At 60.5% G+C, this 25,002-nt stretch overlaps 1 protein-coding gene across 2 annotated transcripts in view; it reads left to right on the plus strand.

Moving 5' to 3' along the window:
* Positions 1 to 4,931: 4,931 nt before the first annotated feature.
* Positions 4,932 to 25,002, plus strand: part of GSE1 (Gse1 coiled-coil protein) — a 102,101-nt gene continuing 82,030 nt past the window's right edge. The window contains exon 1 of one of the 2 annotated variants that reach the window (XM_040615157.1): positions 4,932 to 6,836. In XM_040615157.1, coding sequence (XP_040471091.1) covers positions 5,277 to 6,836 — 1,560 coding nt within the window. In that variant the 5' untranslated portion in view covers positions 4,932 to 5,276. The remainder of the gene's footprint in view (positions 6,837 to 25,002) is intronic. The other variant, XM_040615158.1, reaches the window with a different exon arrangement.

The following is a 25,002-nucleotide window of genomic DNA, read 5'->3' on the forward strand; positions in this document are numbered from 1 at the left end:
TCAGCACTTGGCATTTGCAGAGCAGCTTGTTCTGGAAAGGAAAAAAAAAAACCTCTTAAAAAAAAAAAAAAAAAAAAAAGGCAACGCGGCCCTTGTGCCTTGCAGGGGACGTGGCTCCCTCCTGCCTCGCAGGGCACGGTGCCACAGGGTGAATCAGCGCCTGGCCCCGGCGGGGGTGAGCCAGGAGGTGCGGTGTGAGGTTAACACCACTGGATGCGCCCGCAGGGACTGAGAGCAGGGGCTGAGGGTGCTGGGTCTTCACTTTGCTTCCATCCACATTCGTGCACTCACACAGGCATGTTCACGCTCATGTGCACCTCCAGGCTGGCCCTGGGGCTGCTGGATGGACCCAGCCACCGGCAACTGCCGCGCCAGGTGCCGAACGCATCCCCGCGATGGCTTTGTCCTCTGGCTGTCACAGGAGCAGCGATTTCTTTGCCGCAGCATCTCTGTAAGCGGTTGGCAGAGCAGGGTGGCTTGGGCTCAGCTGCAGCGTGTCTCCGCAGGGCTGTGGTGGCAGCCGGTGGCCCCCTCCTCTCCCCAGAGTCACCTTTCTCCGTCCTGCCTCATGGGGACCATCCCAGCAGCATCCCTCCTTCCCAGGCATGGACCATCCTGCATCCTCCTGCACTGCAGACCCTGCACTCTGGTCCATGGCTGCAGTTTCAGCACAGAGTGGCTGCCTGCTGTCCCCTCCCCTCGCCCCACAGCTCCCTGTCACCTGCGTGCAGCTTTTCTTGGGTCATCTCTTTTTTTATTTTGGGTTCCAAGCCACGCAGGGGCAGATGTTCCTGCTCACACCAGCCGTGATCTTGGCTGAGAGCATCCTTGACTCACCTGCATGGCCACACGAAGGACAGGGGGAAATAGTTTACAAGCAGGAGAAAACATGGCTGGGCTTTTCCAGCAAAAGGAGTAAAGAAAAAAAAATCAATTAAGAAAGTCCAAAGGTTCAAAGAAAGGTGAAAGCAGCAAATAAAGGATATATCCTGACTATTTCCATGAACCAGCCCTATCTTCTCTGTCTGAAAAATCAGCACCAACCAAGTACAGATCAGCCTTTAAAAAAAAAAAAAAACACAACAACTTGCAGAGAAAAATACAGCTGTGGAGAGCAGAGTTCAAGGTCACTAAACCCCAGGCCAGTGCCCCAGCATCCTGCAGTGGCCACACTGCCAGCTTTGCCCTAGGCAGGTGGCACCATGGTGCTCAGGCTGGCCGCTCTGTGCCTCAGTTTCCCCAGGTGGCATAGCTGGGGTCACCTCCCGCGCCTGCCTGTGGTGGCATTTAGATGTTCCCTTTGGGTTTTGAACATGGATGGTGGCGGGGCTGGGCTGCCTGGCATGGTGCCCTTTCCCGCCTGGGTTTGCTCTCCGGCAGGATGCCGGGACCCCACGGGCAGAGGTGGGAGCCTGGTCAGGCGCCGTGGCGAGGCAGCGGCTGTTCCACCTCCCCGGCCACGCACGGCTGGGAATTGCCTCCTTGGAGAAATATTCCCTTTTCAAACACCAGACCCTGTGGAGGATTATCCGGAGGGGGTGGCTGGGGAAACAGTCATGCTGTCTCGAAGGCACTGTGTTGTTTGAAATGCTCTTTAAGGCACTTGATGACTCACAGCAACAGCTGGAAGGAATAAGCAGTTGGTAATTTCCATATTAACCTCCCGGTCCTGGGGACAGGGGGGATCTGCAGCACGTGCCCGCTCCTCAGGGTGCAGCGGCACCTCATCGGCGTGCGGCCAAGTGGGTGCTGCTGGGCACCGTCCTGCCACGCCTGAGGGACCACAGGGATGACGGCGATGGGGACAGGACTAGGACAGGCAGGGAAGGGGATGGCGGTGGTCCGGGGACAGCCCCAGCACCAGGCAGCCTGCTCGTGTATCCATCCCAAGCCCCAGCCCGATGCAAGCCGTGGGAGCACCGTGCCACGAGGCTGCTCGGGGCTGTTTGTACAGCACCTTGCACAACCAGCACCGAGTCCTGATGAGTCCTGACGCAATACGGTCACGCAGTGGCTGTCTGGCCCCTGCCTTGTAAGGGACATCTGTCCCTGGGGCTTGCCTTTGTGCAAGGGGACGATTCTGCATTGCAAGCCAGCCAGGAGGTCTGAGTGGGGTGCAGTGAGGCCGTTTGCCTCTTGACCCTGGTCTGCAGCAGTCCAGCTTGAGAGAGGAGTCATCCTGCACCGCATCCTGCTCCGTCTGCATTGCATCCCGCTATCCCCACGGCGCCGGGCTCGGAGGAGCGGACCTGGCTGTCACCATCCCCAGCCCTTGGGTTGCTTTAAAACGCTGGCTCTGGCAGGAGGGCTGCACGCCGGCGGGAGCCGAGGTGGAAAATCCTGTGCTAGGCTCGCCTCGATCCCCGCGCCCCAGGGGAGGCGTTTGCCGCCAGGGCATATGTTTTCAGTTCTTGCCGAGGCCGACTTGAGAAATTTTCTCTCCCTCCCAGCTTCTCTGTTGCAAACAGCAACCGCAGGGCCGGGGCGGCACAGGATGATAAATGAGCTGCTCTGTCCGTGCGCAGCCAAGGCCCGGGAAGCCGCTCCGAGGCAGGCTGCGTCCCAGCAGGGCGCGGGGGGAGCCGGGGGCTCACTGTGCCTCCGGAGAGGCGGGAGAGAGGCAAGGAGGGTTGGTGTTTTGGGCCAGGGTGGGGAAGGGGGGTCTGGCCCTGCTAAGCTCTGGTCCTTGAATGCAGCGCGTTGTTTTCTCGCCCATCTGTGGAGCAGGCGGGAGAGCATCTGTCGGCCGCACTCGAAGGGTGGGCTGAGCCGGTGGCTGCGTCTCCCCCAGGGAGCTCCGGCTGGGCAATCGGGAGCAGCCCGAGACTGCTCCCCCGGGAAAAACCCAGAGGCAGCAGCAGCAGCAGCAAAGGATGCACAGACAGGGCGAAGCATTCCCTGACCCAGTGCTGCTGCCTGGGGTCAGGGACCCCATCTCACCTGGATGGCCTCTTCCCAGCCGGAAAAAGGGGTGCCACTGAGAGATCGCGTGCACCTTTTAAGGAACATCTGATTCATGTCCACCCCATGTCCATGATGTGCACAGCTCTCCCAGTACCCTCAGTGCATCGAGCAGCCGCCACATCAGGCCTGTAAATAAATAAAATATAACAAGGCCCTGCTGTCTTCTGGAAACCCTGCAAAAAACCCCGTGGAGCCAGTTCTCCCAAGGTATCGTGTTCCCCGCTTTGTGTGTTGCCTCCCACCCCCCTGCTTCTTTATTGCCGGAGCCATCTGCATGGAAACTGGATCCGGGTCCCCGAAGAGCCCTCCTGCCCCTGCCCGCGCTCCAGCTGATGTCACACAATCTGTTTGATCTCACAGCCAGTTGCTGGGGAGCGCCGGACGCCGTCACCCTGCGGTCCGGGTGGGAGATGACACGAAGGGTTGGTCAACCCAAGGGGGACGCAGCCGGGGGGTGCCCCCAGGGCGAGGACTGTGCTCACACCAGAGGTGATGAGGAGTGGGGACCGTGTGGCTTCTCCGCATCAGCTGGGTGCCCTGACACATGGCCCAGGCACTCAGCCCGCGGTCCCGCCTGTCCCTTGTCCTATTGCAATTCCCGACCTTGCCTCTCTGGGCTCGATCCTGCACAGCACCCTCCTTCAGCAGGGCAGGCTGAGGGCTTTGCAAGGACAGGACCAGGGATGTTGCAGTGACTTGCCATGAACTCAAACTCAACAGTACTGCCGGGTGCAGGCTTCCTCCTAAAAACGACTGCTTGAAAAATATCCTTACAGCCTCTAATATATATATATATATATATATATTATTTTTTTTATTGGGAGATCTGTGCCGAGCTGGCGGGTATGCTGACTAGATGCTTGGGTGGTTCATAAGTCAGGTTTAATTGTGGCTGGACCTCAGTACAGTTTGCACTTCCGCGGTGCCTATTGTCCAAGGACAGCAAAGTGCTTTACAAGCATTAAATCTTATCGCAGGCTGCAAGGCAGGTAAGGATATACCGGGATTATTGCATGCGTCGCTGAAACGTGGCCAACTCCGGCTGGGAACACATCAGCTATTTACCAGTGAGTGGCAAAGCGATGCAGCATTTTAGGACCGAGCGGGAAATAGAATCTGGTATTGAACTGGAACAGCAGCAGGACTTTTGAAATGTGAAATAAATTACCGGGGCTGCTCTGTGGTCGGGACAGGGAGCTAATGGCTGGTGGGCAGCGCTGGGAAGGGCAGGGATGTGGCGGCAAAGCGCAGTGGGAGCCGTCCTGCGGCGGGACCGGCCGGCGGTGCTGCCTTGGGAAGGGGGAGCTGCCCCAAAGGCCGTGCTTGGGGAGGGGGCGGCGGGGGGATGGATGGGGAGGGAACAACGCGTGCGGGCCGCCCCGCATGGGGGGGTGGGGGGGGCATGCGCGAAGCCCCGCGGGGGGGCGATTATAGACCCCCTCGGTGAGGTGGGTTTGTAAATACACACAACACACCCCCGCCCCCCCCGTGGGGTCCCTCTGCACCCCCCGCTGCGGCTGCCGCAGCCCCGAGCCGCCCCGGGCGGGGGCGGGGGGGGGGGGGGCGGCAGCGGCTCGTTCCTCCCCCCGGCTCCCCCCGGCGGGCAGGTCGCGGCGGGGGGGCCGGGGAGGAGCCGGGCCGGGGGCGCCGGGGCCGGGAGGCGGCCGGCAGCCGCCCTTCCTCCGCGCCGCCGGCGGGACCCAAACTTTCGCACCGAACTTTTATTCCGGTTTTGTTGTTGTTGTTGTTTGGGGGGATTTTTTGGTGGTTTCGGAGTATTATTTTTTGGGTCTTTTTTTTTTTTTTTCTTTTCTTTTTTCCCTTTCTCGTTGCCGTCTCCCGCGGCGGGGAGGAGGCGGGCGGCGGCGGGCGGGGGGGGGAGCGCTCGGCAAACCCGCCCCCCGAGCCTGCGTGTCCGGCGGAGCCGGGGGATGAGCCGGGGGCGGCGATGAGCGCGGCGGGGCCGGGGGCGGCGGCGGCGCCGCTCTCCCGCAAGCAGCGGCTGATGGCCGCGCTGGCGGCCGGCGAAGCGGCGGTGGCGGGCGGCCCCGGGGCTCCGCAACCCCCGGCGCCTCCGCTCTGCTGCTTCATCTGCGGCGGCGGCATCAGCCGCGGCAAAGAGCTAAAGCTTCAAGTGCGGCCCCCCCCGCGACCACCGACCCTTCTTCCCCTTCCTCCAGCACCAGGAGCCGGCGCCCGGCGCCCGCGCCGTCTCGGCGGAGGGCTGCGCCTTGGTCTGCGCCGTCTGTCGCTGTTTCCTGGGCGAGCAGTGGGACTCCTTCGAGCGCAGCCGCACGCCGGTGGAGAAGCGCATGTACTGGCTCAAGCGGCCCCATCAGTGCGAGGCGGCGGCGGCGGCGGCGGGGGGAGCCGGGCTGCGGCGGGGGGCCACGGGCTGGGACCCCGCCGCGCCGCCGCGCCGCCCCGCCGGCCAGGAGGAGGAGGAGGAAGAGGAGGAGGAGGAGGAGGAAGGGCCGGCGGCCGGCTCCGAGCTCTCCGAGCTCTCCGACGCCGAGCCCCTCTCGGAGCCCGAGGGGGCGGGCGGCGCGGCGCGGCCCACCCCGGCGGCGGCGGCGGCGGGCAAGCGGGGGCCGCCCCGCTGCTCCTCGGAGGAGAGCGAGATCAACATCACCAGCGAGGAGGAGGAGGAGGAGGAGGAGGAGGGCAGCGAGCGGCCCGCTTGGGCATCGGGCACCGCCTGCTACATCTGCGGCAGCCCCTTGTCGCCCACCACCCAGCACCGCGTCCACGTGCAGAAGCAGGAGAAGACCTCGCCGGCACCCTTCTTCCCCTTCCTCTGGCTGCACAGCCCCCCGCCCGGCGCCCAGCCCCTCTCGCCCACGGGCAGCACCCTGGTGTGTCCCTGCTGCTTCGCCTCCCTCATGCAGCAGTGGCAAAGCTTCGAGCTGGCCAACGTGCCCGTGCTGCAGCGGCTCTACGTGGTGCCCCTCAACGCCGGCGCCATGCCCGCCAAGGGGCGGCGAGGGCTGAAGGAGGACGGGGTGGGCGCCCCACCGGTGCCCGAGGCTTGCTACCTCTGCGGGGAGGAGTGCGGCAAGGAGGCGAGGCCGGTGGCAGCCAAGATCACCAACGGCAATGCGAAGAGCACCATGCATTTCCCCTTCCTCAGCCTCCTGCCTTGCCCGCCCAGCGCCAAGGGGTTGAACAAGCACTGGGAAGTGAGCAGCTGCCGCAAGTGCTTTGGGGTCTTGCAGGACCTGTGGGCCATGTACAGGGCCTGCCACAACGAGGAGCTCATCACCTCGGTGCAGAGCTTCCTGGGCAGGTACCACCAGGTCTTCTCCACCAGCGATCCCGGCAGCTTGGCCAGCCACCCTGCCGTCGTCAAGCCTGGTCCCACCTCCGTCTGCTACATCTGTGGGGCCGAGCTGGGAGCTGGCAGAGAGTTCCAGCTCAATGTCAACCCACCAGGGCGATTTGGGGAGAAGGAGCCCTTTTTCCCCTTCCTGACGGTCTACCCACCCGCCCCGCGGGCCAGACCGGCTGACTCGACCGGGCTGGTGGCCACCTGCATCCTCTGCTACCATGACCTGCTGGGGCAGTGGCTGCAGCATGAGGGCAGGAACTCCCACCACCCCAGCAGCGCCTGGTCCCGGCAATACAAAGTGGAGACCTTCGTCTGCTTCTTCTGCCGGCAAGAGAAGAAGCGATGCCTTGGATTAAAAGCAGTTCAAGTGGCCAGGCTCCCCGTCTTCCTCTACACCCTCCGCGTGGCCAACAGCTTGCTGGTGGATGATGGGAAGCAGTTGACCATCGGCGCTTGTGCCGAGTGCGGTGCCGTGGTCCTGGCTGGCAAGAGCGTGACCCCGCCAGAGCTGTTGGCAGTGGCACCCTCGGCGCTCCTCCCCAAGGTAAGGCGGTTGGCCCGGACCCCATCCCTCTCCTCCCAGCGTTTCCCAGCTCTGGCATTGAGGAGGAGGTGGAGCGGTGACATAGATGGATGCTCTCCTTTCGGGTCTGGTCCCTGGGGGCGAACGCTGATGGATGGGGTGCCTTTAGCAATGAACTTTTGGAGCTGTCAAGCTGCGAAGGAACAGATAAAAATCCTTCCAAGAGGTGGGGAGAGCCAAGACCTGTCCTGTTGCAGAAGCGTGTGTCTGTGTTACTGGCGCCTGCTTGCTCGCAGCCCTGCACGAGGGAGGTGGGGGCCGGCACGGAGGAAATCCTGATCCCGTACCGCTCGCTGTCAAGGGTGATCAGCGGGGCCAGAGGGGAGGGAGGGCTGCCTGGCCTGCCCTCCACGGCAGCATCCTCGGGAAGCTCGAAGGAGCGCATGGCCTTCCGCTGCCCTAGGAAACTTCCCAAGTTATCTCCGGTTGTATAAGCTGTCTTAATCAAAGGGTTTCCCCTTGGAGAAACACCGGCTCTTCCTGCAGCTGGGGGAGCTAATGTGCGGGCTCGGGGCTGGGTGCTCCCCACCTGTGCTGCTCTGGTTATCCAGCAGCGAGGGACCCCCAGGCAGCATCCCTCCAAGCCACCGTGGCGGAGCCCTGCGGCTCTGAAGGGTGTCGTGGGTGTCATCGCCGGGTGCTGCCAGATTCGCGGGTTGCTCTTTTCTGTACCTCCCGCTGGGGTTACGCAGGGTGCTTTGGGGGCATCACCTAGAAAGCAGCACGGCAGGGCAAAGGTTTACTAGTCGCAAGCTTGCCTTTCTCACAGGATGGGGAAATAACTGCTTTTACCCTTGAATTTCCAGCTTGCAGGAGTGTGCTGGAAAGCCGCTGCTCTGTATCTGCAGACCAGGCCCCAGGCTGGGCTCCGTAAAATGCCAGCATCCTAAATCCCCGCGTTCATTTTCAAAGTCTTCGGGCTCCGTTCGTAGCCAGAACCCTGCAGCTCTCCGAAGCACTGGCATTTTCTTTAGAAATGTAAACCAGCCCTTCCAAGACAGCGCTCCTTTTCTCTCCGGTTGCTCTCCCTTGGCTGGTTACAAATAAAATTTTCCGTTCAGCTGTGCTGGCTCCCAAGCTGGGGTGACGCTGCTTGGAGAGCAACCGGGCTGCACACACCGGAGGTCGGTGTGCGGTGCGGAGACCGCCAGGATGGCACGGGAGGTTGGGTTGGCGCCGGCGATGGGAATACTCCAGAAGCCATTGCTTTTGAGTAGTTTCCTCCAGGCTCCATCTGAGCTGGACTGCCCCAACATCATTGCAGGTCATCCGTGGATGCTTTGTGATGATTTATTTTCAGGCTTGCCCACATGGGAGTCTGCTTCCAGCCAACACGACTCACTGTGTGCTGAGGGGTCTCAGGTGGTGGAGACTTTCCGGGTGTTGGAGTTGGTGTGGGGCTGCGTGAGTTGCGATGCCCACGTGGGCACAGCCACGCTGCCCATCTGTCCATCCCCTGCTCTGGTGGCATTTGCAAGGTGCTGGAGCCCTGGCTGGCTGGTGGCCCTGGAGGGCTCAGGAGTCAGGCGAGCATCCCACGGTGCTGACCCAGGGGAGGGTGCTGGGATGATGCTCCAGCAGAGCCCATGCTGGTGCAGCTGATGAAGGGGGTGGCATCCACATGTCCCCCGCTGATGTTTCACGCTGCTACCCCATTAGTGTCCCCAGGCCATGTCATGGGGACATTATGGATAGCAATTCTGTCCCAGCTCGCATTCTGGTGTTGTGTGCTCGGGAGTGCATCCCATGGGGTCCCTTAGTGACCCCCCTGGAACCCAGCATTTCTCAGGCACACCAGTTCTTGTCCCCGCTGGCCCCAGCCCCAAACTCCCACTTGGGTTCCTGCCTGCAGCCCTGTCTCTGACCCAAGCAGCTATGAAAAGCTTTTGTGTGGGGCTATGAAAGGCAGCGGAGGCGGAGGAGGAAGAGGAGGAGAACGCAGGCAGGCAGAGTGGCAGGGGGCAAGGCAGAGCTGCCTAGGGAGAGCATGGCTGGTCCGGGCACCGTTCTGCTTTGCTGGGCTCTGCCGTGTCCTGGTGGTGACTCTGCCTGGCCAGAAGGTCCTCTCGCCTTTTCCCTCCCTGTCTCCACATGCTTTCCATCGGGCTGAGACCTCACAGATGTCAAGGTTATTTAAAACATGGCTTAATACGTGGGTAGGGTTCTTGGCTAATTTAACTGTACCCTTGTTCAGGCACGCTTGCTGCTGAAAGTAACCCTGGGCGAGCCTTTCACTCCTGTGTGACACGCAGGTCCCAACTCAAATGAAAGCAGACAGGAGGGAGTGAGCCTGAGGGGTTAAAACCATCTCCCTGTTCCTCCTTGCAGCTCTGCAACTTCATTTTTTTTGAACGCAGGTGCTTTTTCACACACTCAGGATTGACACCCGGCTGCACTTAGAGCTGGTGGTTTACTACTGTCCTGGCTGCAGGTGGTTGATTCAGACGGCTCGAAGTTTGAGGCAATGAGTAAATGTACCAAATGTCACCAGATTCCGCCCCCTCCAGCATCCCCCTCTCTTAGCAGGACAGCAAGATCAGGGTTCAGGTCATCTCTATTACAGCTTGGAGGTGCTAATGAGGGAACCCTGCACCTGAGGCTCATCAAGAGGGTGGAGGCTTTGGTATTTTGGGTGGGGTGGTGCCCCTGCTGCTGGTTTGGTGTTGGGGAACAGTGGGGTGGGTGCTGCTCTGTAGAGGTGTGGTGCTGCTGGTGGCTCTACCTGCTGCAGGAGGGTCTCCCAAAGGTAAGCTCTGCCTGGCAGAGGGGCTGCTGCAGAAACCTTGTTGTTGGCTTGTGTGGGGTGGGTTGGGTTGGGTTCTCCCACCATGGAAAATGGTAATGCTGAGTTTTGGTAATAGTTCCCTGGTATGGGTGTCCTTTGGCTTGTTGCTTTTGGTCCCCTCCAAGGCATGCGGATGTGTGCTCTGAGAGTGCACCTTCTTTCCAGCTGTGTCCCTTGCAAGGGGAACCTGCACAGATCTATGTACCCATTGGTGCAGGGCTCCTGGGTTTGGGGTGGCTGCTGCCACCAGGTATGATGTCTCATCTTTCTAATCCAGAGAAAGCACCTGTGCATCCCACTGTCGAGCCCTGCTGCTGGCTGGGAGAAGCTGGCTCCCTGGGGCTCTGTGGGACGAGCAGCCGCTGCGAGCAGAGCAGGTGTTGAGGCTGATTGCTTTGAATAACCCATAAAACACCCAGCTTTGGCCGGTGTCCAGGGCGATGCTGACCTGTGTCCCCGGCCGGCTGTGCCTGCTGAAGAGGCCACTGAAGCCGCCCCTCGAGCCCTCCTGCCCTCTCTAAAGGGGTGAAGCCCTGTGTCACCAGTGCTCCCGGGTCAAGGGCTGTTTGTGCTCGACCTGGCTGTTGTTTTCTGTGCTTGCTCTGAACCTTTCCGTCTGCCAGCACTGGAAAAGCTTCCCCTGCCTTTCTGACTCTTCCCATCCTCGCCTGCCACTGCTCTTGCTGCAGTTACGTACCTGTAAAAGTGAGCTCTGTTGGTTTTCTTCCCTCACATGCAACTTTCTGCAAGTACATTCAGGTTTCTGGAAAGCTCACGAATCCCACCATAACTCAAGCAAAGCTGTTCAAGTTTGTTTTGGGTGCAAAATCTGCAGCTGGTGCCATCCCGCTCCTTGGGAGCACCCAGAGCTCGCTGCCATCTCTCCAGCTCTGTCCTCAGGCTGGTTTCTGAGCATCATCTGGCGTTTTCCATGTCTTGTTCCTGCTTTGCAGGGGACACCTGAGTCTTGTTGCATGGGGCTGTGCCCGAGTTCACTGCGTTTATTGCTTGGCAGCAGTGGTGTTAGCTCAGCTGGGGATTTGGCCCCTTTTTTCAGGTTACAAGCTTCAAAGGTCATGCTGTGTTTCCAAAACGCTATGTCGAGCTTACAGCTGTTGGTGGGCATTTTCTTTTTTGGCTTTTGAAAAAGGGTTTGGGCAAACATCAAAGGGTTCTTGTCTTCTCAACTGAACCTTGTCCCACTGATGCTGAGCAGCAGCTGAAACTCCTGGATGCCATGAAAACAAACCCAGGGGGTGGAGGGGTGACACCTGACTGTCCTCTCGACGAATTCCTGGTGAGGGTACGGATATTCGGGTGTATTGCAGCATGAGAAACAAGGAACCTGTGCAGGGAAGGGTCCCAGGTCATAGCCAGGCAGGCAGGACCTCTGGTTTCTTTGCATCTTTTATTAATTTTGAAGCAAACCAAAAGTGTTCTGGTGACTGGGGGTGTTTTGAGTGGTTGCACTTTGTCTGCCAAGCTGATGGCTCTTCAATGAGTCCCCAGCCTGGGCTTCATGTGTGGGCTCCAGAGGGGTGGCATGGGCTGCATCGGGCTTCTGCTCGTCCCTTAAATGTAAGGGAGGAGCAGAGCTGGTCTCACCACAATTTTTTGGCTTCTAGCTCGGCTTGGCTTTGGTGGTTTTATCTGTGCCAATTCTTGCCATCACTAATTCTAGCGGATACAGAGCAAAATCAGGCCAAGGTATTTTAAGCCAAAGTTACTGGGATAAACCTGTTTTGTTTGCAGCGTATGTCTATGTAAAGATGTTTTTAGCAAGGGTCACGTTGCCTTTCAGCAAAGCAGCTTCCTCCGCAGCGCTTGCTGCGGCTAACACCGACTGGGTCTGGCATTTTCGGATGAGATCTCAATCCGAGCACGGAGGTGGCAATATAATCATGATATGACTTCATGTCTCGGGGCACGGCCTCCCGCGGGATCGTGTTCCCAGATGGCAAACAAAGAAACAACACGAGGAAAATGTGCCGCTTGCTTTTTCCTGCCGATGAGGTCAGGGAGGGTTTGGTATGTACCCAGCCAGGCTAGAAACCCATACCCCTCTGTCCCTCCATCCCTCTTCATCCTCACTCACTGCTTAGATTGTTTCAGGGTCACCCCATGGGCCGGTAGCTCATCCCCCCAGTGTCTCCAGCTGGGGGTCAGCGTCCTTCAACCGTGATGGGGGGGACGACAGCAAAGGGGGCTTTTGCTTTGGTCAGGCTGACCTTGCTGTACCAGCTGTCCAAAATACCAGGGCTCCTGCGCTGCTGCCAGTCGCCGCGTCCTCCAGACCTTGTGCTGACTCCACAGCTCACCAGCTGGCTGCTATATATTTATTTTTTACCCACCCACCCCCTCCCCGCCCCTTGTCTTCTCTCTGCCTTTCCCAAAAGCAGCAGCAGAGGACTGGCAGCTCAAGCACTGCTGCTCTTCTGCAAGCACCTGCCAAAAATGCTGGCCTGAAATGTGTGCTGCCCAGGAAACCCTGCCTGCACCCCCCAAAATATCCCCCGCAGCCTCCCGGGGAGAGGGGCCGGCTCCGCTCTGGTCCCCTGCAGTGAAAATGCTTTCACAACCGCTGGAGCATCTTGGAGCAGCCTCCCTGTCTGCGCTTTGTGCGAAGCCATGGCCAAGTCGGGAGATGGGGTAGAGGGCCGGCCGGCTCTGGCTGTTGTGGACAGACAGATGTTTTGTCCAGATACTTGGCCTTTCCCGGCTGCCTGGGAAGCATGGTCACAGAGGCCAGCCCGGGATGCTCTTCAGCTGCTTCCCAGTGAGGAGGAACATCCCTGCCGTAGCAGCATGGGCGCCTGCTTTGGCAACTACGTTGGTAATGGCATGAGCTGGCTTTTCGCCGTCCTGTGCCCCGCAAACACGCCGGCTAGGTCCTGTGCCAACACCTCCGCTGTCATCGTCCTCAGGGGCTGAGCTGGGGCCAAGGAGATGTCTCCATCTCCTGAGCAGGTTTTGGGGACCTCCTGGGCACAGGGCACAGCTGTTTTGCCAGGAGCCTGTTTGCACCTTGCTGGCTGCAATGGGTGCCTGCTGTGCCCTGGATCTGTTCCCATGCTGGGTTTGGGTTGTGGGGGGAGCTGTTTGCTCCCTGCCAGCACCTTTGGCACAGGGTACTCCCCAGCCTCCCAGGAAGCTCCTGCTGGTCCTGTGCTACTGGGCAGCATCTGGTCAGATGTTGCCCATCCTCCCTGCATCAAAAAGTCTGTGCCGCATGCTGGCGTCCTGAGCTTGAAGGGATGGCATGGAAATGTCCCTCCGGTGTGCTGGGGACGTTGCCCTCCTTGGGCACTGCCAGGCTGGGGGCTTGCAGGGGCACATGTGTGAGGGTGACTGGGCAGGAGCATCCCAGTGCTTGGGGAGCAGGGTGGGAGCTTGAGAAGGAGCCACTGGAGCTCAGCCGGTGGTGGCAGGCTCCCAGCCGTGCTGGGCTTTCCTCTGCCGTGAGCAGCTGGTGATGGGAGACCTTCCAGCAGCACAATCCTCCCAGGCCCCGGCCAAGGGCTCTGACAGCTCCAGGTCCCCCCGCCGCCAAGGCAGGCAGCAGCAGCACCTCGAGCGTGCCTTGGCTCCTTGCAGAGCCAGTGCTGTGTGTTGGCAGGTGCCAGCCCCGCTTTTGGGGATGCGGTGCTGCTCCTTACTTGCACCCTTGCTTGCAAAACGCATTGCCCCTGGCTGTCAGAGCCCAGTTCCCCTCCCTGTGTCGTGCAGAGGATGCTGCAGCCCCAGTGCCAGCCTGGGCCACCGCGGGCAGGTCGTGGTTTGCTCCCGCTGCCGGGCGAGCAGCTGCTCTGGCGCAGCACTGGCAGCCCCAGCCGCCCCGGCGCACACGAGCCTTGCTGCGGCATGGCTGGATAAACAGCCTCGTGCAGCTGGCCTGGCCTCAGAGTGACTTTTTCTCCCCCTGGATCTTCAGTAGCAGGGTGAGGAGGAAGAGAATGGCTTCAGGAGGGACTTCTGGCTGGGCTGGGAGGAGGAGGACGTTACCTGGGTGCACTTTGCAGCCTGGCATGAATATGATGCTGCTTCTCCCTCTTTATTTTCCTCCCTGCTTCCCCATTAGTGCAAGTGCTGCCGGGCTTTAGTAGCTCTCGGGAGACTGAAGTCATCTGTTTACCCGTGGAGCTGGCGTGCTCGGAGCAGCAGCTGCCCTGGCTTTCCTTCTCTAACCTGCCGGCCTGCAGCGAGGTGCCTGTGCCGAGCATGCCGCGACCCGCGCCGGGGCAGGGCGAGCACCGTGGCTGCCTGGCATCACACACCGGTGGCATGTGCGAAATGGGGCTTGGGGGGGGGGGGGGGTGTGCCTGTGCTGTCGTGTTGCGGGTGTAGGAGCTCCCTCCAGCCAGGGAACTGCTGAGACACTGTGTTTCAGTGCCTGTGTACAAGCATGGGTGCTGGACGGGTCATCCCCTGGTTGCAGCAGGGACCCACTGCAGGATTTACCGGGGGCTGTTCAAGCTCTTGCACACAAACTCAGGAAATCGCTGTCTGGCCCAGTGATGCCTTTTCCCGTCGGCATCCGGCAGGGCCGGCCACAGCATCGCCTGCGCCGGTACCCGGGGAGAGCTTGGTGCTGGCAGGGGTGAGCAACAGGGTGCTGGGTCTTGGGGCTGGCTTTGAATGGGGAGGGAAGCGTGGGCAGGATGCCGGCACCCCCCTGGGAGCAGGAGCAGGGCAGGAGGGTTCACAGGGACTGGTTTGCGCCCCGTGCTCTATCCCAGCTCCTCCTGGTGAATTGTTGGCTTCTAGTTTAGAGCTAAACCAAAGCTGAGAGCCAGCTGGGATGCAAGGGTCATCAGGGGAGATGGGTAGTGGTGACCCTGCATCCAGGAGCATCGCCCCTTTGCTGGGGGGACAGGCAGCTGCCTGCTGTGGCCAGAGGGCAGGAGCGCGGTGGTGGTTTCCAGCCAGGGAGGAAGATGTTGGGGCTGACTTAGCACAAAGCCCAGGCTGTTCCCAGGGTGCCTGCCCCCCCTCGTGACCCCCCATCAAGGCTGTGTCCCGGTATGCTGGCACCTGGTGTGTCCCCAGCACCTGCTGCTTTTGGGGCTGGGGACTTTCATCATAGGAGCATCTCGCCTCTTCGAGCCCCAGCCAGGGCTGGGCACCTGTCCCTGCAGGACCCACTGCACCCTGTGGCACAGCCCGGGCTCTGCTGCAGCCCTGTGCAGGGTGGTTTCCCCTGTTGACCCTCCAAAATAGTTTTGATTGTGTCCCCCCTAGCTTTGCCCCCCTTGGAGCATCAGCTGACAGCTCCCGGGGGAGCAGCAGCAGCTGCCTCTGTCCCCAAGGAGCTGGATGCAAGGATGCTGCGGTCACTGGCAGGGACCTCAGAGCTGGGAACATTTTGGTGACGGCCAAGGCGACAGCCTCTCTCGCTCGGTGGTTTGCAGCCGCAGCGGGGTGGACAGAGCGAGGGAGGGAGGGAGGGATGGACGGACAGACAGACAGCTGTGCAAGGCGTCTCGGGGGCTGTGTGCGGGGTCTGGGGCGAGCAGCAAATTGCCACCATCACCTCCCATCTGCTTGCAGCATGTTTCTGGAAGCGGGCTGACTTCAGTCGGCTGTGAAGCTTTTCATCGGGTGATGATCAAGTGCTAGTGATTTCAGTTATTACCCTGGCCAGGAATAAATATATATATATATATGTATGTCTCCTGCCCTCCCTCCTTGTCTTCGCTGCTAAAACAGCTGCGTTTTCTTCTTTCCATCTCTCCCCCCGTTCCTTGGAGCAGGCAGCGTGAGTTATCCCAAAGTGAAAACATGGTGAAGACAAGGCCCTTCAGTTTTCCCGGGAGGTAACCATGCCAAGGTCAACCTGGCGTGGGGATGGGGCCCTGGCTGCCGCTGCCGCCCTGGCTCTCGGGTGTGGGTGGGCACCCCAGGGGACTCGGCATGCCCCGGCCGTCCCCGGTGAGGAGGGCTCTCCGGGGAGCTGGGGGGAAGCCGCCTCTCCTGCCTGCAGACAGAGTCCAGATGCCCTGGCTGCGGCGTCTCTGGAGGGGGAGATGAATTTGCTCCTGCCGTCTTCTGTTTTCAGTCCAGAACATCTGCACAGTAACTGGGAAATCTGGGCTTTCTCCTGCTTCTCGGCCAGGTCCTGTCAGTCCTTTCCTCTTCCAAAAAGGGGTTTGGTGGTGGTTTCTTTTTTTTTTCCGCCTTTCCCTCTGTTGCTTGTGCTGTGTAACCTGCTCCCGGCTGTGTATCCTCTCAGGGCAGTGCCTGGATTTTACTCCAGGGCTGGCTTTTGGGTGACCCCCATCTCTGCCACCCTCTTGAGCAGCCAGCTGGGGATATGGACTCCCCCAGGAGCAGGTTTTCCCACAGGGCTGTTCCAGGATAGGTGACTGGTGGGATGCACTGGGGTCACACAAGCTGCTACATCACTTATTTATTCCAACTGGTTTTCCCTTGCTGTTCCCCCCACCCGGTCCTGCGTTCAGCCTGATCCTGCATCCCCAGAGCCTGGGCACTGCTTGCAGCGTGCTTGGGACTGTCCAACCCCTTTGCTGCCCGTGGCTCCCTCCCAAGAGCTTGCACTGGGAAACACGCAGGGCTGTGGCTGGGTGGGGGCCACCCTGGTCCCAGATCCCTCCCCTGGCCCCAGCTCCCCGTTATTTCCAGCAGCGAGCGGCTTGGCAGGCCTGGCCCTGGGCTGGCCAGGGTGGTTCTTGGCTTGGCAGCATCGCGCGCGGGTGAGGTTTCTTCTGCAGCCCTGCTGCTGGCTGGGGCTCCTGGCAGGGCTGTGCCTGGGTGCTGGGCACCCTGGGCACCTCCTCTTCCTTTCCCAGTGCTGCTTCTACAATGCAGCTACGGGGTCCCTCAGCAACGCATCACCCCCATATCTGCAGCCCTTGAGGAGGAATAAATCCTGCTGTGTCGCGTGTCCTTCCTCCCTATGCATGGACAACCCTTGCTTTCAGCAACTTGACCTTCCTGCACCTGAGCTACTGGTGCCTGGCGAGCCCTAACCCCGCTCCATCCTTTATCATACCCCCGTGTCCTTCATACACAATGTTTTCCCCCACCTCTTTGCTTGCCTCTTTGTCCCTTCGCTGTGATCCACCCCCCCACCCCCCCTCACCCTGCTTGCTGCCCTGTTTCTGGCTGTACTGGCCCCATGCCTGGCACTCTCTGCTCGGAGTGGAAGGAGGGCAAAGCCTGGGTGATGCCAGCGAAGGTTTGACCCTGGTTTGGAGAAAGGACCGACCGGTCAGAGGGCGTTTGGGGCCATAGATATTTTGGGTGCCGTCTCCCTTGCGGGTCCCTACGTGCAGAGCCTGTGGCTGGATTGCAGCCAGGGCAGGCCAGGGTGAGCTGGGGTCTTGCAGCACCCAAAGAGGCAGTGGAGGTTGGAGATGCCACCCCTCTTTTGGCACTTTGGGGACCTTGGGGCAGGTGCCTGAATATGCAAGTGGTGCTGCCTCCCCTTGGGTTTCCTGCTCCTGGGGAGGGGGCAACCCTCAGGACAGGGTGATTTTGGGTGGGCTCAAGGGCCACCCTGCTGGCCGGAGGAGACGGCTGGGAGCTGGGCACCCCTGGGCACCTGGTGGTGACGTGTGCCCGATGTCCCCGTCCTGGGGACAGCCGCCTGGCTTCACAGCTGCTATTTCTGGCCAGCCTATGGCCTCTGTGCCGCAGTCACCAGTGCCAGGGCAGGCAGTGTCCCGCTGCCGGCAGCTGCTGCCCTTTTCCTTTTCATTCTCTCTTGCACCCGTGGGATTGATGGGGATGGGATGAGGAATCCCCCCTGGCGTGGGCAGCAGTGGAGAAGCTTGAGACCTCTTGGGATCTCCCCCCACAGCCCTGTTTTCCTCCTGTTTAAACCCGGCATACGTCTCTGTTTGGTGGGCGGCTGTAAAAATAGCACTTGGTTTGAGTTAGGAGGGTGGTGGGGAAGGGCTGGGAGGGGGCTGGGGTGCGGGGGGGGAGGTCCGGTTTCTCCCTTTCCTGGAGGAATTAGGGAGGCCACATGCTGCCAGGAGTGTTTGGCTGGTAGAGGCAAGCGGAGGCTCCGAGGAGGCGAGCAGGCGTCCGCACAGATGGAAATTTGATCACCCACGGCTCAACAGATTGTTTGATTTATTTTAAAATCAAGCAGATGGCTGCAACAGGAGTTTGTTTAAGTTCAGCTCCGAGCTGGGCCAACGGCCAGGATACTCGGGGGGTAGGCGTGCCAAAAAATGTTCAATGACTTTGGTCATCACCCACCTCTCCTCCTCCTCCTCCCCGCTCCCTCGCTCCAGCGCACACACCCCGGCTCCCCCTCTTATCACATCCTCGCCTTCATCTCTTGGCTCTAGCATCTTGCTTTGTCTCTCCCGGGTGGGTGAGCAGGCTTGCCCTCCACTTTTCCTCCCCGTCGGGAGGGTTTAACTCTTCCCCATCCATCCCCTTGCCCCAGCTCACTTGTACTGTGGGGGCGCAGGGGGTCCCCCAATAGAAAAAGGGAGCAACTCCTTCCATGAGCTCCTTCCTTGTCTCTTCCTTCTCTGGGTCCGACTTGGGGTGCAGTGCAGTGGGTGGGGGTCCTGGCTGGGTGCCCTGACCCACATGGTCACCCCTCCGTGTTGGGGAGGTGGTGAATGGGTGCTGGTGTTGCCCCACCCTGCCCTGAATCAGCAGTGGCCTGAATGTACACGGGGTCCCAGCACCGTGTGATGCTGCCAGATGGGGGGGACATCAAGTGCTTGGCCCGAGTCCTCTGTCTTGGGGTGTGAGGGGTGACCTGAGGATGGAGAAGAGACCCTGGTGCAGCTCTTGCTGGCTCTGGGTGTGTTTCTGGCCTCGCTGCCATATGGCCGGCAGGGAAGGGGCTGGAGGAGCTGGTGGGAAGCAGCCTGGTATGTGCTAAACCATCATAAACGGGCCAGGGGAGGCTGCGCTCAGCGCTTTAAACAGCTCTGCGCCACCGGGCTGGCTCTGTGAGGGGGTCCAGCCCCCCCCCAGGGCAACATGGGGTCCCCAGCACAAGTGGCTGTGTCCCCTTGCCCTGCCAAGGGGGGCATCTTGGATGCTCTCTGTAGCAGGAGCAAGGACCTCTCTGCAGCTCCTGGGATGAGCAAGTGGGGTGCTCCAGGAGCACCAGGCATCCTACTCCTTGGTGGCCTCGGGATGTCCCTTTGATGTTTGATCTGTGCCAGCCCCGTGCCCCTCCCAGCACATCGGCAGGTTCGGCGCAGGGCCGGTGCACCCTCTTGCTGCAGGTTTTCACGCTGGGGAATTGCCTGTCATCCCATTTCTAGAAGCAGGGCAGCTGGGCGGTGGGACCAGGCTTTTACCCAGCACCCAGCCCCTCTCCACAGCCGGGCTGGGGGGCTGCGGGTCCCGCTGGGGAGAGGGCCGGGGCTGGAAGGGGTTAAGGCAGGCGAAGGAAAACAAGAGTGCTGCAGGGCCTGGGTGGCTGACAAGCCAAACAACTGTTTTTGACTCACTGTTGCTGCCTTGCCAAGTGCAATTGCTTCCACATTCCCATCCCCTGGCTGGAGGGGCGCGGGGAGATGTTGGCTTTTCGCGGTCAGGAGGGGAAGGGGGATGCCGGGGGGGAGCGGCAGCGGGAAGGGTTGGCTCCACACCGCTTTTTGTTGGCTCTTCTCTCTTTTATTCCCCTCCCTGTCAAGCGGTGGGAAGGGGCAGAGGGTGATGCTGCTGGGGGGGTGATGCTGCTAGGGTTGCTCATGCCAGCTCCTGGTGGAACATCCCTTCTGCTGGCCCTAAAGGTGGAAGAGGGAATGGGGGGGCTGAAATGCACCCCCAAGGTTGGGCTTCCCTGCCTTCTCTTGCTGTTTGACTGGGGGGGGGGGGGGGCAACACCCTGAAAGGTGGCTCCTTCCCTGCCAGGGTGTGCTGATGGGTGTTGGGGGGCAGCAGCAGCAGCCCTCTGCCCCTTCTTTAGCTCTTGTACCTCTTCTCCCGCAGCAACCAAGGACGGAGCCCCGCAGCCTTGATATCCCTATTGCAGCCCCCCAGCAGGGATGGGGAGTGACCCCTTTGCAAGAGATGTGGGGTCTCGTGTGGGGCTGGGCCCCCCGCTGTGCCTGGCTGGGAGCAGTGAACTGAGTGTGCTTCGGGGGCAAATCTGTCAGCAGGGTTTTGGAGGGGGGGGGGGTACAGACACACTAATAAAATCCCCAGGCCTCTGAGTGCTGGTGCTGTTTTGTTGCAGACAGCAAGAAATAAGCCCTTGGAGAAGAGGCTTGGTAGTTACAGTGAAGATTTGAGCTACTCGGGGTCGCTGCTTTGTGGAGTTAATTATCATCTGAGTCTGGGTTTTTGGTGGTTGGTGGTTTTTTTTTTTTGTTTTTTTGTTCTTTGGGATTATTTCTTGGCAAACGAGGCGTCGTTTTAAAGCACTGAGCTCTGCTCCCTCTGAACTCCTGGCTGCTAAGTGGTATGTAGGAGATCCTGGTCTTAAAAAAAACCCAAAATACACACCCTCAGAAAAGCCTTGCTGCCTTTGCAGTGCAAATACGGGGTTTGGGGCAGCTCAGGAAGATTTTGTGTGTATTCCTGGAGCCATTTCCTTGGGGGAGCTGGAGCAGCAACCTCCTGTGGGGGCCCTGGCATTGCACATCCCTCCTGGGCAGCGCTGGGTTGGAGCGTGGTGCTTCCCTGGGAGCACCAAGCAGCACCTGGCTGGCCGGGAGCCACTGTGCTGCCGAGGGGCTGGTGGCAGGGGAGGATGCGGAAATCCCCTGGAAGCAGCATCCAGGGGGACACTTGGTCCTTGCAGGGCTGGGGGCTGTTTGGTCCAGCCTGGGTTGGGGTGCCTGGAGGGAAACCCCCCCCAGCCTTTGGGAAGGTGTGAGGGTGTGCTGTGAGATGGCCCTTGGGTGAGGAGGTGGTTTTGGGGATCATCTGGCAGCAGCTTCCCCTGTTGGGATGCTGCAGGGTTGGGACATCGCTCTGGCATTGCATCCCCCTTGCTCTCCAGCTGCCGGGGCTCTGCAGCCGCCTCTCCCCGCTTTGCAGAGGTCATTTCACCCCTCCTGGCTGTGGCAAGGGTCCGTGCGTGCCTGGGGAGCTGGGGCTGTGCTCCAGGGGAGCTGGCCTGGATGCTGTCAGCTGCATGGGATAAACATGGTCCCCTGATGGGAGGGAAGGCAAATGCACACCTGGCTCCTGGTCTGGCCCCGGAGCTGCTCCCATGGGATGCAACACTTTGGAGTGATTCCTCTTGCTCCTGCCACTGGTACCTGTTTAATCTCAACCTTGCGCTGAAACCTGGGGGAAAGGATGCGGTGGCAGTCTTCGGGTGTTGCAGGGCAGGAGCTGGCAGTGGTGGAGGTTGGGATGAAAACCCTTTTCCCTGTTAATGCTTCAGGGAGGACTCACACAGCTTTGCCTGAAGTGTCCCCCATCCGCTGGGGATGCGGGAGAGCCGGCTCGTGCTCCAGTTGTCAGCTGTGATGTTACACCACTGGGATAAACACACCATCCATCATCCTTGCACCAGGAGGGCTGTCTGGCCAACCTCTGCCTGTCCCCTCACGTGCATCCGCGCCACCCTGCCGGGGTTCATCCCCCCTGTGCCCATCACCCTGGCGTCATGTCACCAGAGGCAAATCCTCCAAACTCCCCGGTGGGGACAAGGGAAGCAAAGGGCCCTCTTGGTGCTTCCCAACCACAAGTGGCAGGGGATGCCCGTGTCCCCCTTGTCGGACACCTTGTCGGCTCCTAATCTGGACATGAGAAGGCAATTAGGGGCCGGGATCCCCTTTCCGAGGCAGCAGATGGGGCACGGTGACGCGCCGTGGGGCTGGGGAGCAGCAGCAGCGGCGGGGCCGGCGCGCAGCGGCTCTGCCTCCTAATGTGTTTGCAAATCCTCACCAGCTGAGGGGATTAAAGCCGGCATCTGGCTCGCTTTATAATATTAAAACAAAGGGAGTTGTAGGCGCCATGATCGGGGGCAGGCGAGGGAGGGAGGGAGCGCGTGGGCAAGGGGGGAGGCTGCTGCTCTGCTCGCTGTGCTGGGAAAATCTGCAGGACCACCCCCCCCACCCCCCAAGTCCTTCCCAGGAGATTTTCCCCAGGGAATAAAACAGCTCGGTGGGGGTGTCCTTACCCCACCAGCCTGCGCAGCCCATCCTGCAGCACAGCGCAGGAGCTGGCTCCCAATCCAGCTGCCCCGGGATGAAGGGCAATGCTGGGGATGCTAGAGGCGGGTGGGTTGTGGGGGTTTTTTTGGTGGTTTGTTGGTTTTTTTTGATGTGTGTGTTGTGGGGTATTTTTTTTGTTGGTTTTTTTTTTTTGTTTTGTGGGGAGGGGGGTGTTATATCTGCTTTTTCCACCCCGTTGCGCTGTTCTGGAAGCGGCAAGAATTCAGGAAGCCGGTGTGCGGCGAGTGCCAAGTCAGGCTGTACCGCAGCCAAGCCCCTGCTTGTTTTCTCGTCTTGCTGGAGCCAGTAAGTGACCTTATTAGCTTAGGGGGCAGCTGCCTTATTAACACACATCTGGCGGTGAGGAGGCCGCATAGTCCCTATATTGTCTCCCTGCCTGCTCCTAACCCGGCGGTACAGTACTGGGGGGGCTCGCCCCACAGCTTCTCCCACCCCCCAGTAGCAGGGCTGGTACCCAGGCGGCCCTGCTCCCCCCATCCAGCGCATCAACCCAGGAGAGCTTTATACTGGGGAGGTGGCAGGATTAGGCAGATGGTGTTTTGGGTCTGTTGAAGATTATAATTTAAGATTATAATCTGTGCAAGGTTATAATCTGCAGCAGACTGGGTAGGGCCCCCCCTCGGTGTGGGGGCTGGGCTGCTGGCATTCCCATGGATGCTACTCCATCTTCCACAGCCCTTTCTTCTTTCCTGTGGGGTAGGCTCTGCTTTTGGGGGCACAGCATCACCCCTCAGGACAGGGGATTACTCTGAAGGGCTGGACCACCCATGCAGCATCCTCACATCCCTGCCAGCGGCCAGGGTGGGCACTGGGATTTCCCCCCGGTATGTGGCAGGGATCAGCGGTGGAGCATCCCGCAGCAAGGAGAGCCTCTAGCGCACTGGCTTCAGGGCTTTTCCAGCAGATTTGGCCCTTGAAGGGGGCAGGTTCCTAAGGGGTGCGAGCTGGGAGGCTCGCAATCTGCCAGGATGGCAGGCTGGGGGCTTTGCCATGCACCAGATCGCTCTGGTCTCTGCTCAGGGCTGTCCCGGTGAGTGCACATCCCACCCACAGCCACCCATCATCCTCACGTGGGACCTGCCCGCCAGGCCACTGCCAGCCCCACGCCTGTCGCCCGCCCTCACCCAGCACTGTCACGCTTCCTCTCCCCGGCTATAATTAGAGCCAAGCGAGAGGGGGGCCCCACACCGCATCGCCCCAGCACGGCGCATCCCAGAGGACCACAGGCGAGCCGGGATGGAGGGGAGCCGGGGTGCTGGGTGCCTGCCCACACCTCTGCCGCGCAGGGATGCCCTTTGTCCTTCTTGGCGTGTGGGGGAACTCGGCAGCTCTTGGCTTCTCCCTCCTGTTTTGGAAATTCAAAACATTTACAGGGCGGCCCACTCGCGCCCTGCCTGGCACAGAGCGAGGCACTTGGCTGACTCCTCTGCTTTCCTTGGCTGCTTCTCCCTCATGTTCATGCTCGGGGGGGCCTTTCTCCACCCCCTCCACCCCCCCTCTTCTTTTTTTTTTGTTAGATTTTATTATTTTCCTATGGTATAAGCTTGAAAAAACACCACCAGCCTGCAGGAAAGGCCATCGAGGGGGACAGAAGGCAGAGGCCAGGGCAAGCATGGTGGTGCCAGTGCCGGATGGCCCCTTGTGCTGACCTTGCTCTCCGCCGGGAAGGGCAGCTGTGCCGGGCAGCCAGAGCAGGAGCAGCCCTGCGTTGCACCAGCACTAATGAGCTCTGCCTGAGCAGAAGGATTAATTAGCTGCTGGGAGGGGGAGGGCATCTTTCTGCTGTGACTCCGGTGCTGCTGGGTGCAGCGGTGGAGCCTGGCACGGCACAGTGCCTGGTGCTGCAGCACTGGCAGCGCTTTTGCTCGTGGCCGGGGGCTGCCAGGAGGATGCTCTGGAAGGAGCTGTGGTTCTTCCCGGAGCAAACGCTGTGGGCCAGGTGGGGAGAGGAAATCCCTGAGTGAGCCAGTGCCATGCTGGGAAGTCGTGAGAGCCACTGCTCACCTGGGCTCCTACCCTCTTTATTTCCCAGTTTTTTGTTTAAAAAAAAAAGCCTTGTGGGTGGGGGTTTTGCTGCATGGTTGTCCTCATGCCGTTGTCCTGTTGGGAGTGGGAGCTGAGGGTGGGACCTGGATGTGGCATGAGCACTTAAATACATCCTGTGGTGTCTAACGTGACCCTAATGGGGATGAGGTGGCAGCTGGTGTGGAGCTGTGCACGGGCAGGGTCCGGCAGTGTGTGGGGGCTCAGCCCTGGCCCCAGTTCTGCTGTAGCTGGGCCAAAATCTGAAGGGCTCAGGGATGCTCAGAAGCGCTGTGCTGGGGACTGTCACCCTCCCGTCCCTGGTGGGGGACATCAGACCTGGCCTGGGGGCTTTTGGCATCCCATTGAGCTGGGGGGATTGTGGGGGTGGTGGGTGGTGGGGCTGCTCTGTGTCCCATCCTCCCCCCAGCCGAGGATGGAGGATGTGGTACCCATCTCCCTCAGGCACGCAGGAGAGCTAGGCAGGGGGAGGGGACAACACACGGGCTAGGGGGGGCCCCGGAGAGACGAGCAGGGACATTGTGTTGAGGCCGGGAAGGTCGTGAGGACGTGGAGCTTGAACCTGAATTAGATGGTAATTGCGACGTGCCTAATTACAGGGAAAGAGCAAATCACTCCGGTGCTTCATAAAGTGTCTGACATGGAATAACGAGGATAATTAGCAATCAGACGGGAAGCTGCTACCTCCCTGCTCGCACGCCGTCCCCCCAAAGCCCCGTGGAGCCCCGCTCCCCTCCTGCCTCGCGGGTCCCACTCTGCAAAGCATCTGCCCCTGCATGGGGTGGCTGCGTCGCTTTTGCCCACCCCCCCCCTCCCCTGCCCTAGCATGGGGCATCTGCCCCTCTCTGGTACGGGACATCAGCCCTGCAAAGCCACCCGTGCAGGGGCGAGGTGCAGCTGGTGGCCGTGTCCCCCCCCTGCCAAGGGGGTCCGGTGGCCGTGCCAGGCATCCCTGCACGTGTGCGTGTCCAGCCGTGCTGCGCGGTGCCGGCAATGCATTAATGCTGGCTGACGCTAGAGCGCACCAGAAGCATGTCGTGACATCCTCCCGGGGACACCGGCCGCCTGCCCACGGGCACCCCAGGGTGGCCCCAGGGGCACCCACTGCCACCTCGCGGGGGACCCCGGCCGCCCTCAGTGGCCGCAGGGGATGGCGTTAGTGCAC

This window comes from Falco naumanni, chromosome 15 (assembly GCF_017639655.2).
Source record: "Falco naumanni isolate bFalNau1 chromosome 15, bFalNau1.pat, whole genome shotgun sequence".
Taxonomy (NCBI): domain Eukaryota; kingdom Metazoa; phylum Chordata; class Aves; order Falconiformes; family Falconidae; genus Falco; species Falco naumanni.